Source organism: Salvia hispanica, chromosome 4 (assembly GCF_023119035.1).
Source record: "Salvia hispanica cultivar TCC Black 2014 chromosome 4, UniMelb_Shisp_WGS_1.0, whole genome shotgun sequence".
NCBI classification, from domain to species: domain Eukaryota; kingdom Viridiplantae; phylum Streptophyta; class Magnoliopsida; order Lamiales; family Lamiaceae; genus Salvia; species Salvia hispanica.
The window spans coordinates 26,740,516-26,757,507 of NC_062968.1; the positions used below are offsets into that span (position 1 = coordinate 26,740,516).

General features: G+C 37.6%; 1 protein-coding gene across 1 annotated transcript; it reads left to right on the plus strand.

Annotated features, from left to right (window-relative positions):
* The first annotated feature begins 10,893 nt into the window (after positions 1–10,893).
* LOC125220789 (protein indeterminate-domain 12-like) lies at positions 10,894–14,608 on the plus strand. The gene is made up of 3 exons (XM_048122928.1): positions 10,894–11,292; positions 14,022–14,082; positions 14,605–14,608. Exons 1-3 carry the CDS (start codon positions 10,935–10,937, stop codon positions 14,606–14,608), a joined length of 423 nt encoding a protein of 140 aa, XP_047978885.1. The 5' UTR covers positions 10,894–10,934.
* Positions 14,609–16,992: the final 2,384 nt, after the last annotated feature.

Sequence of the window (16,992 nt, forward strand, 5' to 3'; positions counted from 1 at the left end):
CTGGATCTAGCGTCTCCTTTACACACTTGGCTTAAAAATTGCGTTAGACCCAACAAAATAAAGTGTTTTTCCACCACATAACCGATGCATGGAATTAGCCTTATCAATGGGTGAACCAGCAAAGGCTGAAACTTGGGTACGCGCTTTGGAGTGCATCTTCATAACATTAGTGTGCAACGACGAGGAGAAGATGATTTGTGTGCGCTAAACGCCGGGTCCGCCGATTTTTTGGTGGGATGAAAGTAGGGCCCCTACGACAAAAAAGCGATCCCGCCCCCCCCCAAACCGACCGCGTACAGGAGGCGGTTTCGTTCAACCAAGGAGCGACCCGGGCCAGCCACCCCAATGAAACTTTGGGCCCCAAAGCCCATTTTGGGGAGGTGGGGGTCAAACCCCGACTGGGTGCTTCAACCGAAGGGGGAATGATCATATTGGGGGGAGGCCCGGGGAAGAATAGGGGAAACGGGTCGAGGTAGAACCATGGGTTTCCCGCACCGGGGGCGCCCCCACGGCCGGGAGCAAACCGGGCCCAACCCCCGGGGCAGAGGCCCCCCAAGACTTCCCGCCGGCAGGCGTACGCCAGAGTGTGGGGCGATTGAGAAAGGGAAAACCACGAGTGGAAATTTTTGGGGTATATGCAAAATCCTCGATACCCCATTGTTGTTTTTTTGACACGGCGCTCACATTCGTTTTCCGAGTGTGTGCATACCTTGAGCTTTTTAGAAAACAACATGGGATGAGGGGTGTCCTCACCGGGGAGGGATAGTAGAGATTTCCCGATTTGCTCAAGGAAATCGTACTAGGAGAACTTAATTTAGTTGCTCACGCGAGTTATGGCGATGAGAGATGTCGCGAATCTTAGGAAGGCGGTTAAACCCCGGAACTTTGCAAATTCGTTGAAAGGAGCAAAAGATATCCCTACAAGCCCGGGCAACCCATCGTGTACCACGGATCCGATGAACCGGGCGAACCGCCAAATTCCGCTTACAAAGCCCCGCCATGTTGAAAAAAGGGCCCCCGGCTTTACCTTGTCTATCCCCACAAGAAAGGAGGAAAGGAGGCTCGAAGACGTCACCGTACGAGTTTTCCCCCGACTTTTTTCCCAGGTTTTCCCCGACCACCGCCAAAAACGGGTTGGGTTTCCCATCGACCTTAAACCCTGGCCGCCCGTACCCAAGGCACCTCCAAAGGCCCCGGAATTGAAGGAACTCAAGATCCCCTTACAAGAGCTCATGGATTTAGGATTTTAGACCCGGGGCAGGGGCGCACCTGCTCTTGAAAGAAGAAAGACGGGTCAATGAGAATTTTATCGATTTAAAAGGGGTTGAACATATTGACCCTCAAAAACAAGCCCCCCGGAGGATAGGCCATTCGACAACCCGAGGATCCCGGGTTTTCTAAGAGGATTTAAAGTCCGGATACCACCGTAAAAGGGCAAAAGGATATACCTAAGACCGCATTCCGTACCGATATGGTCACATGAGTTGTCGGATGCCGTGGGGCGAAATCCCCCATTGTGTTTATGGACTTGATAAACCCGGTTTTCCACCCGTCCCAAAGATAAGTTCGTCCTAGTGTTCATAGATGACATTTTAGCTACTCGAAGGGAGAAAGCCGGGAGCACCACAACGCTTGGAGCGTTGAGGACCAAAAAGTTGTACGCCAAATCCGAAGTGTGAATTGGGAGAGAAGGGAATTTTTTAGGACACATCGTGCGGCAGAATAGGGGACCCCCCCGGTTGAGGGGGTAAACAAGGAAGTGCCCGGCACCAAAGAGATTCGGAGTTTCTTGGGTTTGGGGATACTACCAAAGGTTATAGAAGGGTTCCCCAAGATAGGGAACCAATGCCCCAAACACTCAAGAAATAAGGGGGGGCGCGGTTGAAGCGAGTTTCCAACTCTTGAAGGAAATTTGACCACCGCCCCCCGGGTTAGGGCCCGAGTTGGAGTGAACTACGAGTTTACACCACGCCAAGGTCGGATTGGGGATGCTGTTGAGCGAACAACAAGGTGATCCCACGTCACGCAAATTGAAACAGACGAGTTGAACTCCCCCACCCACGACTTAGAATTAGCCGCGAGGCATGCCCTAAAGATTTGGAGGCACCATCTCTAGGATTTATGTAAAATCTTTACGGATCAAAAGAGTTTGAAGTACTTTTTCGAGGAAGGCCCTAACATGCGACAACAGGTGGCTCGAGCGGTGAAGGACTGAGGGCATCAACTACCACCCGGCAAGGAAAACGTAGTAGCAGTGCTTGCCGTAAACCCCGCAACTCACCCTGACATAAGAGGAAAGTTTAGTAGGAGTTGAGTAAGTTGCAAATAGAATAGTAAGGAACCCAAAACCTGAAGGGCCGAATCCCCGCTTAGAAGTAAACCCTAATCTAAGGACGAGGATCTTTGCAGCCGGATGGATGCGAGATTGGGGGAGACGAGTTAGTGAACCCGTAACTGGAAGTTTTACGAGGTTCCGAAAACGCCCCACCTTTAAAGGAGATTGGGGCGTCCCCAAACGACGAGGACTGGGGAACGGATCATAAGCCCCACAAAACCCCCTCCCCCTGCCCCCCGGGGCACAAAGAGCCGACCCGAAGAAGTCCTTTGGGGGAAACGGCAAAGGGGGATGTCGGATTTGTGGGCCCAGCCCCCCAACGGGAAACCCTTTACCCCAAACGGCGGGGGGAAGCTACAACCCGAGATCCCCAAAGGGAAATGGGAGCACATCGCCATGGATTCTGATGGCGCGGGCCCCTAAAAGGGAACACCGCGACCCGGGTGATCATAGATCGACTTACCAAAAATGGGGACTTCATACCCTCCTCGGACCCCGGATCGGGTAGGTACCGGATCTACATACAAGAGATCGACGATTTCATGGGTCACGGACGAAATTGGTCACCGTTCACCTCAAAAATTTTGGGTTAGTCTACACAGCTTGGAACAGCGAAATTTTAGCACGGCCACCCACTCCGTGGGCAATCCAAAGAACATAAACTCATGGCGATCCCGAATTTTCGAACCCTAATTTTAGAGCCCTAAAATTTATTATTGATGATGTGGGAGATGTGAATTAATTGATAAATGAATTTATTACATAAGTTTCTTTGACCGAGAAGTTTGAAAAGTCAAATTTGTTGACTATGTGATGTGGCATGTGATTTATTAAATTATGAGGTGAATTATTTGTTTAAGGGTGAGTGACAATATTAGGGAAATTTCCATAAATACTAGCCACCTAAATATTGAGATTTTCGAACCCTTGGACTTTTGGAGAAGGAATTCTATTTTTCCGGATTTAATTTAATTCTTGGGATATTTATCCAAATTAAATCCAAAACCCAATTATTTCCCTATTTCTTAATGGGAAAATCGAGCCTTATTAATATTAAGGTGATTTTCGAAGATCACCTAGCTTTGGGAAGGAGGAATTTATTTTATTTTAATTGATCCCTTATTTGATCTTCTTCCATACCTAGAATTTAAATATTCTACCAAATCTTTGCATACCTCAAGAGATCTTGTCATACCTTATTTTATTTGATAATAAAAATCCATTCCTTATTTAAAAAGGCTACTACACGCCTATTTCAATCCCTAGTTGGGAGGATCCTTATTTTTATTTTGCTCCGTGATATTTTATTCTACTCCGTAAAATATTCAAAACAAAATCTTGGCTAATTAAAAAAGCCTAATTTTCAAAAACTACATGATTTTTGCCTTAGAACTTATTTTTGGTATTTCTTCTCCCCTACTCCACAATATTGTTTTATTTAATTGTGGAGAATAAAATCTTACCAAATATTCTATTTTAATTACCTAAAGATCTTGTTGAGCACTATAAATAAGAGAACCCCTAACCCTAGCCCCATAAAATTTCGCCCCCCCTCCCCGTCCCTTCTTCACTCTCTCCAATTTTTCTTCTATTCTCCAATATTTTGTCATCTTTTGAAGAAGAATTGAAGTTCAATCCAAGAATCTTGAAGAACCGAGTCTAATACTTAATTTCTACCGTTCGTTTTTCTCATAAGGTATTCTTATATTTATCTTCTTCTTTCTACTCGATTCCTCTTCTTTCTAACCGATTAATCGGTATTCTTGGACCCTCATGCATCTTATTGAGTGAAAGTGGGATAAAAGGGATATGGAAAATATGTATGCATGTGTGCGTGTGTGGGTGCGTGTATGCACGTGTGTGTGTTGTGTTTGTGTGGTGTGTGTGAAAGTACATATTTTCGTGTTCACGGTGCGCACAGAAGGAAATAAACAGGTTCCCTTGGTCCAGCAAATCCACTAGATCACGCGGTCTAGGAACTCGTTGGTCGTAGGAAATCCTGGTCGTCGGACGCACAGAGCACTCTTTCAAAAACCCTCAACCACTTTACTAAACCTAGTATAGGGAAGTAGGGATCGATCCCACGGAGAAGGATGCGTAATAATCATGTTTAAGGATTTGGACTTGTTTTTTGTGTTGGCTGCTGCCACGCATTTTTCTTGGGTTGAGGAAAACAAATTAAACTTGACTTGGGAATTTTAAAACTACTACGCTAATAGCTAGACTTAGGCGAAATAACAAGAGAACGTTGCAAAGAAAATTAACTGCTCAATTACCAGATCTAAGAAAACTACTCTAATTACCTAGATCTAGGAAACAAACTGACTGTGGGGACCATGACTGAAAAAGCAGGGTACGGACGAAAAGCTGGCAGAATAACTAACTCGGGTACTAACTAACAGCGACATCATCTTCTTCAACCAAATTGCGTAAAAACTCATAAGAAAAACAACATGAACGAAATCAGAGCAGAGCAAACTAAATCTAAATCAAATTGATGCATAACAACGAAGAACTAACGGATCTACAGATGCTAGACGAAGTAAAACAGGAAACAAGCAGAAAACTCAAATCCATCCAACAACTTCCTTTTCTCACTTCGGATCCAACCTCAGACGCTAAATCCACTTCGGATCCAAGCGTCCGACACAAACTCCACCCAACAGAAACACTTCATCACTTCAGATTTAAACAACAACCTCCAATCAGTCAACAAACCACAGATCTATCACCAAATTCCCAGATCGAGTACCACAACATCAAAATAAAACAGAGATCGACATAAAACTCATTAAAATAAACTCTCAGCAGCAAGATCTACGTAAATCAACTTGAAATATCATAACTAAACGCAAACCAACAGAAGCGAAAAGATAACTAGTAACATCAACAGCCAAGTCGACTCCCGAAAGTGAAGTTCGACCGCAAAAGTGCAAAACAACTGAAATTAAAAGAGATTGTTTCTTCGTCCACACGCGGACGGTGTTGCAACTGAGACTTTTTAAAGAAATGACCCCTTTCGTAACCCGAACTACCTCAGATCTCCCATTCCCAAGTGTGTGTTATGTGTGTGAGCTAAAAGAGAGTGGAAAGTGATTATTTGTGCGTTGCATGCTCTTCTATATATAGGCGTTGGAGTGGGGCCCAGCGAGGTATAGATAGACTTTGTTGCCCTCAGCTACTGACTCCCTCCGTCACGCCTTCTTTTCCTTTGAATTCTGCTCACTTCACTTCATTCCTTTGCTAGACCGTTTCCTTCAACATTCCCTCGATCTAGCGATTTTATCACACACCTGGCTTAGGAAACATGTTAGACCCAGCAAATTGTAACGCTTTTCACCATATAATCGATGCATGAAATTAGCCTTATCAGTGTGTATGATGGCAAAATACTCTTGTGTGACGTATGTTGATGTTAGATCTAGAATTGAGATGCGAATGGGACTTATGCGATGAACATGATCTTGATTGATTAACGATGCTAAAATAGATCGGTGGGAAGAGGGAAAAAACGTTGAGACATGCATGAGTTAGGAGTTTGTATTGAATCTGATTTGTGATATGTGCCTATGTGATTAAAAAGGTGAAACCTCGGTTGCGAAGCCGGATAACAAGGGAAAGAACATACTTGAAACCTAAGCGAGTCGAGGTGGGCTTTACTCTTAAACTCTTTTATGTGCAAATCTATGAATGTGGAAGAAATAAGGGTGGTTTAACTGTTATGCCCTGCCTATGTCTGTTTTGTTGTGATATTGTGAGCGGTGGCGGGTGTTGAGAATGTTAACTAATTAAGATGGATGTTTTGAACTTCAAGCGTAGTTGTGTCTTCATACATAGCTACACTTTCTCTTGGTCGTTTTCCGCTGAGTTTTGACACTTTAGTATTAATTGGATATTTTGCACTTTCCTTTCGGTTTAGAGGCCCTAGACTTTCTCGTGGTTTTTATCTTGGAAACTATGTCATACTCTTGAGATTTTTTATCGTCATCTATGATACCTTTCTTTCTTTTATTTATTAAAGCTTCTAGGTTAAACCGTTGACTTATTGCTCTGATAGTTCCTTTAAATATTTTGGTCAAATCTCTTTAAATGAAACCCTTGCCTTCTTTTAAGTCCGTTTTGGTAGAGATGACACACTTTTTTTTTTAGTTTGTCTCAAATAAGATGATACATACTGGCGGAGCCAGCACAGAAAAGGGGTACCATTGTACCCCAAATGATTGCACTTAATATAGTATTGAGATTAACATTTCGAAAAGCAAGTGTGGTGCAGCGGTTTGTAATGTAAGTTCTCTTTGTGGAGGGCTGAGTTCGATTCCTCCTTATCCTAATTAGTTGGAATTTTACTAACTCATATTCTTTGATCATTAGTTACCTGATCTTTATTTTATATCGTTTTTGGTACCCAGCGATAAAAATAATCCTAAGTGCCAAATATGTGATTATTTTTTCTTCATTTTCTTCTTTCTTTTTAGTATTTTATCTTCCCATCTTTTTTCATTTTTCTCCTTAGTTTATGTTTTTTCTTCTTTCTTTTTTTCTTTTTTCTTTTTTCTTTTTTAGTATTTTGTACATACATCTAATTGCATTCATAATATAAGTAAAAAATACCTAATTAAATTAATTATTTAAAGTAATTAAATCAATTGAATATTTTTTATTAAATTATTTTATACTCATTGTAAGGTTGAAACACCTAACTAAAAATATTCAACTTTTTATATTATTATGGATACAATTCACAATGTTAAATTTTTATTAAGGTTATATAGATTAGTTACAAATTTAATGTAAAATAATAATAATAATAATAATAATAATAATAATAATTGTTATTATTACATAATATTATGTGATTCATAATTTACATAATAAATTATTAATTACTATCAGTTTTTAGTATTATAACAATAATAATTAAATATAATTATATTTAAGTATATTTGAATTATATTAAAAATGAATTAATTATTAATTTATAACATCAAAATAATAATATTAATATTGATTAATAATAATAGTATAAAGAATTAAGAGAATGAGATAAGATATTATAATATTACTTTTGGTACTAATTTTATATATGCCTAAAATACCCTATATGACATAAATGGAAAAATATATTTGTTTAAAGGGCATTTTGGGAAGAAAATTGCATCAGGTACCAAAATGTGATTTATAAGTACCAAAAACGATATAAAATAAAGATCAGGTACCATTTACATGCGAAAGTAAAAGATCAGGTACCATTTATGTAGTTCACTCTTTATTTTACTCCACTTATATCATAAATTAAAATCATATAAAATAGTTTTGCCGGATTTGAAATGTTTCATTTTATGTTATTCACTTAGAGTGAGACAGGACAAGTACATTTTTGTTTTTTTACATCTTTATATTGTTTTAAATTCTTATTTTCTATAGTTTCATTAGAATTTGTTCATTATTTAAAAAAATTATTTCCCGTGCATAGCACATACGGGTGATAATACTAGTATCCACAAAATCAGATGCCACATGTTTAGATCTAAAATGGCCGTTTCTTTTTTTCTTTTATTGGTAAAATTTCATAATGTTTGTTTAATAATGTTTGTTATGTTTTCAATTTTATTCACATTTTATATCCCTTAGAAGTTCTATGCAATTTTGCCTGATTATATTTAGGTTCAGTAACTTTTTCTTTTTTATATACCAGTATTAATGAAAGTCTTTCGGTTAACAAAAAATTTTAGTTTCGCCCAAATTGGAAATGTCGTGCGTGTCTACGTGTACTCACATGTTTTGCATTCACGTCGACGTCGTCATTTAATTACGAATTTTTTAAAATTGCACTAATTTTTGAGATGTCATATAAAAAAAATTTGAAATGTCATATAAAATTGCAATAAAAAAATTTAGGGATCGAATTTCACCGTTCACCTATGGGCCCGGAATGTAAAGCTCAATAAAAGGTAAAATTATGTGAATATGATGATTTTATAAGAAGTCATATAATAGTATATTAAAGAAAATATTCATGAATTATTGTGAGATGGTTTTGGTGACAAGTTGTCTAATTTACATGCTTTTCCGACTATGATGATACTAATATTTTTGAAACTAGTGAAATGATTAATATCAAGAATTTAAGTAGTAATTTTTAATGGATTAAAGGTTGACGAGTTTGGACATATATGGCTTTGGATACAGGTTTGGAATATGAAAAGTTGCAGAGGATATTTGGGAGGAAAATAAAAAGAGACTTCTAAATTCCTTTTGGTGGGGTTTTGGATTTATTTTTATTTTTTTTGAGAAATTATTAGAGCACTCAAGGGATGGGATAAGAAGAAAAAAAGAAAGAGATAAGCATATAATTAATTAATTGCGATAAGAAGATATCACCACAATAAATTCAATTTTCATGGAAAATAGAAATGGCAAAACATATTAAATCAGATATTCAACATAAGATTTGAAGTATATTATTCAATTTTTTTCTTCAAATAGTTTTTTTTTACATTTTTAAATGAAATCAATTACAATTTAAATCACAAAATTTGGAACTTGTCGCAATTAGATTCAATTTCTAATTAAGTGTTTCAATAATGTCACAACTTCAAAAATTTTCTAATTTGAGACATTAATTATTGGAACACTTATATTAAGTCTAATTTTCAATAAAGTCAAGAGTTTGGGATTTAAATTGCTAAAATTATCTAATCACCAATAAGTAGGATTTGTAATAGGATGAACATTAACCTTTTATGTTGTCATTTTCAAATTTTAGTTAATTAGTATTATGGTTGGTTGTTTAATAATTTATTTTATTCTATTTTATTATTTGTCTCATTACTTTGTAGGAGTATAATCTAATGGGGCAAAACAACATCACACTAAATAATACTATGTGCTGAAAAGCAAATATTTCACTTCTAAAATGACGTAGGAATTATATATGAATAAGGTCAATTGGGCTCCATATAATATTTACATATATTTCTTTGTGTACAATAATGAATCATCTTTCCTGCATAGAAGACTAAATGAAATTATCACTAGGAAAACTCTAGTTAATATAATCACACAATTAAAGTCCACACAATTATGGCCAAATCATTCTTGCTTTTATCCCAACAAAACTAATAATGGAAAACATATCACAAGAGTAAGAATTATTAATTACACATTAATGTTATATCTTTTGATAAATTACAAGAGCTTTCTGTCTCCCATTGACATAAACTTATGTACAACTCCATGATACATAAATGTGAGTGTGTGTAAATCATCAAAAACATGAGCTTATGATAATTTAATTATGAAAATATAGCCATAGGCTACAAAAAAAGTGGGCATATATATATCAACTAGTATTACACTTTCCCTTTAGCCATTAGGCTTTAGCCTTTTGGCTCCATTTTCCATAATACTTATCTTTTTAAGCTTCTCAATTTTCTTTCTTATAAACAATATTCCCTCCGTCCACGACATAGGATATATTGTGAATGGCATGAGTTTTAATGTGGAATTGGTAAAGTAAGAGAGAAGTAATGTTAGTGGAATGTAGGGTTCATATTATTAGTAATAGAAAAGGGAAAAAAGAAAGAGAGAAGTAATGTTAATGAAGTTCATATTATTAGTAAGAGAGAAGATGTTGAAAACTTTTCTTTTTTAAATATGCTCTATTTTTTTTGGACGGAGGGAGTGCCCTCCTTTTAATACGTTTGAATAGTGCAGCAGAAAAACATTAGGAGATGAAGCAACCAGAATTAGATACTTTAAGACAGTGATTCAGAGAGTTAGATTCTACTATTAAGTTTTGTTTTCAATTTTGTTTTGGTCTTATTTCCATATTTAACAAAATATTTATGTGAATTCATCGAGAATATATTACTCCTCAGCTGCATTAAATTACCAGGTAGGATTTAGCTATTTCATGAGTGGGGCTTTAATGAGGGTTTGTTAGGGGAGTTTCTCTTCACTCACAAAATACCAAAGAAAAATTTCTTTAAATTTCAAAAAATTTCTTCTATTTTGGTCACAATTCAACTAAAAATCATTCGTCTCCCTCCGCCCCCCAAAAACAGAAATAGAAATGTTTCCGATGGCGATTCCGAGTGCAAGCGAAAACGCCGGCCGTGCTAGGGTTAATCCCGATATAGGCACCTTAAATTCAATGATGCCGAATTCCACCACCATCACCGCCCCCGCACCCCCTCAGGTCAAGCCCAAGAACAAGAGAAGCCTACCCGGAAACCCCGGTAAGTAACTCGCACGCGCACACACATGTGTATCTATGTGTTTTTCCCATTTTTGAATAATCGGTCGTTCAATTGTCATGTTTATTTTAGCCTATCGCATAAATTATTTTCTAAAACTAATTTTTTTAGTGTTTTTCCTTTATAAATTTTTTATATTTGTGCAAATTTAACATAAATCACTATGTAACGCTCCTATTAATAATCTAAATTATTTAAAAATATGTTTTTAAACAAAATGCACTAAACATAGCCCTACCAATATTATTTTCTGCGTCCGCCTCCGATCTTATCTAATGAACTGAACGCCTGTGCGTGCAGATCCGGAAGCGGAGGTGATCGCACTGTCGCCCAAAACCCTAATGACGGCGAATAGGTTTGTGTGCGAGATCTGCAACAAGGGTTTCCAGAGGGATCAGAATCTTCAGTTGCACAGGAGGGGCCACAATCTGCCGTGGAAGCTGAAGCAGCGAAGCACGAAGGAGGCTCGCAAGAGGGCGTATGTCTGCCCGGAGCCTTCGTGCCTCCACCACCACCCGTCCCGTGCGCTGGGGGACCTCACGGGGATCAAGAAGCACTACTGCCGGAAGCACGGCGAGAAGAAATGGAAGTGCGAGAAGTGCGAGAAGATCTACGCCGTGCAGTCGGATTGGAAAGCTCACTCGAAGATCTGCGGGACTCGAGAGTATCGATGTGAATGTGGAAACCTCTTCTCTAGGTAAATTCATTCGTCTCTGCTGGAAAAATCATGAAGTTTGATTAAATTCTTGTATTTGTGCAAATCTGTGCAGTTTTGATTTCCTTGTGAAAAAAAAATATTTGGTGGAATTTAAAGTCATAGAAGCGTTACTATCAGTGAATTAAATGATATCGTCTATTTATAACGAAAATTGTTTCATTTGGTGAAAATCATCATCAGATCTAGACTCACAGATCTAAACTTCGTGATTTTTTTTTTAATTGATTTCTAATGTTGCGGGACAGGCCAGAATTTAATCGTTTTTAATGGTTTTTTCCGATAAATTTTTTTCCCCCAAAATGATGATTAATCACATGTTTCATTTCTTTGAAAGATTCAATTTTTTAAAGTGGGTTTTTGTTGTTTTAGTTATACTATAAGCATATGATCGGCCAACGTGTATGATTGTGTTCTAAATAAATTGATGTAATTTGCAAGAAATTTGTTTTTTTGGGAGTTTTGAAATGTGGGACAGGGGCAAACCTGCATTTGCATGCAAATGTCTGTCTCTTCTTTCTCAACTTTTGCTAATTATGTGTACTATAAAATGGAGTCTAAAAAACAATGATGATTGTCTCATCAATAGTTCTAAAAGAAAGTTATGGAAGCTTGAATACTTTTGTTGATACAGTCTCAGCAATTGTTCTAAAAAACCTTGTGTTGTGTGTTTTTCGAAACAAATTAATGGTCATGCCAAACTATTTCTTTGTTTACTAAATTTTTATACTAATATTTTTATTTTAATTTGGTATAGGAAGGATAGCTTCATGAACCACAAGGTATTTTGTGATGCATTGGCTGAAGAAAGTGCAAGGCTCTCTGCTGTCACAAACTCCATCTTGGAACCAAGCCCTGACGTTGCCCCGGCCCCTGCCCCAGCCCCCGTCCTTGCCCCTGCCGCTACCCAACCCTACCTCTTCAACCCGCCAAACATCCTCTCCTACTCCCCGGGCCACCACCACCAATTCGGCCAGCCGTGGTGGCCTCAGCCCCCCCAAAACCAAAACCCCATGAATCTCTCCCATGCTGAGCATACCCTAGCACCCCAACTCTACCAAGGCATGGGGAGTGTGGCGGGGGCCGCGATGTCGGCCACCGCGCTCCTCCAGAGGGCGGCTGCGGTGGGGCCCGCCCATGTGGGGCCCTCCTCCAGCATGGCAGGTCTGGACATGGCGTGGCAGAGGGGCAGCGGCGGTGACTTGTTGACCAGGGACTTCCTCGGCCTCACGGGCGGCGCAAGCAGCAGCGGCAGCGGAGGTAGGGAGGAGCTGCTGCCGCTGGTGAAACTGTCGGCGTTCGAGAGGGATCAAGGCGGAGGAGGGGGCGGCGCTAGCAGCAGCGGAAGATATGGAGTGTGGAGCAGGAAGATGTGAATGCTTTGGCTCATAGGAGCAGCAGGACGAAGCCGGCGAAGGTGAAGAGCATGAGGAGCCGAGAAGATCGAAGAGGCAGCAGAAGAAAGCCTGCGTGGTTTGGAGATTATGTCTCCAAATATTTTGAGTTATTTTAATTATTTATTTTTATTGAATACTTTATTTTAAACACTTTTTGGGTCGACCGTACTATACACTCTGTTTCGGGTTTTCTTTTTGGTTCTTTCCCGAAAATAAATAGGGCTTCTGTTTATTGAAACATCCATCAATAACACAGAATATTCCCTACTTTTATTGTTTCGTTTAATTTTCCCGCAAGCAATCTCTTTTTCTACTAAAAAACCCTAGAGGTCGGCAGCTGCTCGACGGAGAAAACCTCCCTCCTTCGGCAACCCTTGCTGATCGTGCAGATACGAGTCTCGTCGTATCAGTGTGTCTTGTGAATGCTGTTCATCCGGTTTTCGGTAATCTTGAGATAATGTCACGCAGAATCAGTCTCGGGTTGTGAGTCTTGGATTTTCCTATCTGACTGACGACATTGGTTTCGGGTAATTTCGGATAAGTTTGGTTTTGAGCAATGATTTAATCTTCAGCAATCTAATCTATAATCTATAACAATCTAAAGTGCAGTTGTTTGAAATGACACTTTTACTTTTTTTTTGGAGGGAAAATGAGAAACTGAGTATGTTATGGACGAAGTGTTTTTATGACTTCTTTTTGGCAGAATTTTGGACTTGCACGCTTAGTACGTTGGGGAATATAAAAAATCTTTATGTACAGCTGCTCATTGTTTTTATTTAGCTTTTCTTGGAGAATTGTGTTCATGTTGCAGTGATAGTTTAACATCCCGAATTTTTGAATCTTAATTTTAGAGCCTTAAAATTTATTATTGATGACGTGGGAGATGTGAATTATTTGATAAATGAATTTATTGCATGAGTTTCTTTGACCGGGAAATTTGAAAAGTCAAACTTATTGACTATGTGATGTGGCATGTGACTAATTAAATTATGAGGTGAATTACTTGTTTAAGAATGAGTGAGAATATTAGGGAAAATCTCCATAAATACTAGCCACCTAATTTTTGAGATTTTCGAATACTTGGACTTTTGAAGGAGGAATTCTATTTTTCCGGATTTAATTAATTCTTGGGATATATATCCAAATTAAATCCAAAACCCAATTATTTCCCTATTTCTTAATAGGAAAAATCGAGCCCTATTAATATTAAGGTGATTTTCGAAAATCACCTAGCTTTGGGAAGGAGGAATTTATTTTATTTTACTTGATCCCTTATTTGATCTCCTTCCATACCTAGAATTAAAATATTCTACCAAATCTTTCCATACCTCAAGAGATCTTGCCATATCTTATTTTAGTTAATATTCAAAAATCAATGTCTTATTTAAGGCACATATTACACGCCTATTTTCTATGTCAATGGGGGGATTTTTATTTTTATTTTTCCCCGTGATATTTTATTCTACTTCGTAAAATATACCAAAACAAATCTTGGCTAATTAAAAAGCCTAAGTTTCGAAAACTATGAGATTTTTCCCTAGAGTCTATTTTGCTATTTCTTCTTCCCTACTCCACAATATTTGTTTTATTTAATTGTGGAGAATAAAATCTTACCAAATATTCAATTCTATTTACCTAAAGATCTTATTGAGCACTATAAATAAGAGGAACCCCTAACCCTAGCTCCCATAATTTTCGCCTCCCTCTATTCTCCACACTCCCTCAATTTTCTTCTACTTTACTACAATAATCCTTCAACCCTAGTCTTTACTTAGTTTCTACCGTTCATTTTTCTCAAAAAAAGGTATTCTTATATTCATCTTCTTTCTACTCGATTTCTCTTCTTTCTAACCGATTAATCGGTATTCTTGAACCCTCATGCATCTTGTTTGAGTGAAGGTGAGATAAAGGGGATATGGAAATATGTATGCATGTGTGTGTGCCGTGTGTGTGTGAGTGTTGTGTGTGTGTGTTGTGTGTATGTTGGCAAAATACTCTTGTGTGACATATATTGATGTTAGATCTAGAGTTGAGATGTGAATGGAACTTATGTGATGAACATGACCTTGATTGATTAATGATGCTAAAATAGATCGATGGGAAAAGGGAAAAACATTGAGACATGCATGAGTTAGGAGTTGTATTGAATCTGATTTGTGATATGTGCCTATGTGATTAAAAAAGGTGAAACCTCGGTTGCGAAGCAGGATAGCAAAGGAAAGAAAATACTTGAAATCTAAGCAGTCGAGGTGGGCTTTACTCTTAAAACTCTTTTATGTGCAAACTTATGAATGTGGAGAAATAAGGGTGGTTTAACTGTTATGCCATGCCTATGTCTGTTTTGTTGTGATATTGTGCGCCTGATGCCCAGTTTGAGAGTTCGCTCCATTGGACTATAGGGCTATGGATATGTTTAAACGAATTCGGGTCTAAGTACGGGCCGCAAACCCTACCAGGTTGTGTACACGAGGGGATCGGGAGCCGTCCTTGCTAGTCGGCCGGTCTCGTGGGCGAAAAGTGTGGCCACACTTTCGTTGCACCATGGAAATGTTGGGATGGGGGAAATTGATGAGATAAGTGGGGAGTTGTTTGACTGGCCAGTCTATGGAAAATATATTTTTGTGATACTCGTGATATTCTCTTATAACTGCTTAAAACTCGAGTTCACTTGGTAAGGGTGGCATAACTTATAAAATGTTTTGGCAACGAGTTCACTGAGTATTTCAAAATACTCAGTTTTGCATGTGTTTTCCTTATGTGCAGGTTGAACGGTGACGAGCGGTGGCGGGTGTTGAGCATATTAATTAATTAAGATGGGTGTTTTGAACTTCAAGCGTAGTTGTGTCTTCATACATAGCTGCACTTTCTCTTGGTCGCTTTCCGCTTAGTTTTTGATACATTTAGTATTATTTGGATATTTTACACTTTTCCTTTCAGTTTAGAGGCCTTAGACTTTCTTGTGGTTTTTATCTTGGAAACTGTGTCATACTCTTGAGATTCTTGATCGTGATTTATGATACCTTTTTTTACCTATTTAAGCTTCTAGGTTAAGTTGTTGTTTTAAATGCTCTGATAGTTCCTTTAAATACTTTGTTCAAAACTCTTTAAATGAAACCCTAGCCTATGTTGAATTCTTTAAGTCCGTGTTGGTAGCAGTCGCCGCATTTATTGTACCCTAGGATGGCGGGCTGTTACAGACAGAGTATTTTACTACGTCATTTACAGATAACAGACGCTGCTATGCTGCGCCGCCAGAAACATTGGGGAAGAAGAGATTAAATGTACTACCTCCGTCCCTGAAAATTTGTCTCATTTTTCCATTTTCGTTCGTCTCCAAAATTTGTCCAATTTCACTTTTATCATCTTTAATAGTGGACCCCATATTCTACTGACTCATTCATACTCACATTTTATTATAAAATTAATATATATATATATATATATATAAGTAGGACCCACAATTCACTAATCTTTTCAACTAACTTTCCATTACATTTCTTAAAACCCGTGTCGGGTTAAATTGGAACAAATTTTGGGGTACGGAGATAGTATTTTGTATTGGCTTTACTCTTTTATGTGTATCATCATTTGTAAATATGTTTCAATATTATGATAACATGTTTTTGAATTTCGTTCAAAGTATTTTTTAAATTTTAGATCTACATTATTTTGGCACGATTAATTAAATTTTTATAAACAAAACAAAAGTACAAATAAAATTTAATTATATATATACATTTATAATTTATAATTTTGTAAATATTATTATTATTATTTAGAATAATTTAATATTTTTTTTGTTAGCACGAATTTTAATACAAAATTAGTTAAGTAATATAGAGATATAAAGAAAATGTACCTAATTAGAGAGAAAGTAAGAGTGAGATTGAAAGAATATTATACCATCGTGTTTTCCAAATTAGTATATGTTATAATTTATTTGAATAATGACTAAATATTACTCCTTCAGTTCAACTAAGATAACACATTTCTTAGTAGGCACGGAATTTAAGGAGTTAAGAAAATACACTAAAGTGACACATTTGTGATTTAGAATTAAGAAAATACTAAAATGAAATTTTGCCAATTTATAAGAACAAAAAAAATGTGGTTTTTTAAAGTATTAGAAATGAGAAACAAACAATACTCATCCGTCCTACTTAAGATGATACACTTTCCTTTTTAGTGTATACCAAATAAGATGACATATATCTATTTTTAGAAACTTTTTCTCTCCAATTAATGCACTCAACCACTTTATCTGTATCGTATTCTAACTAACTCACA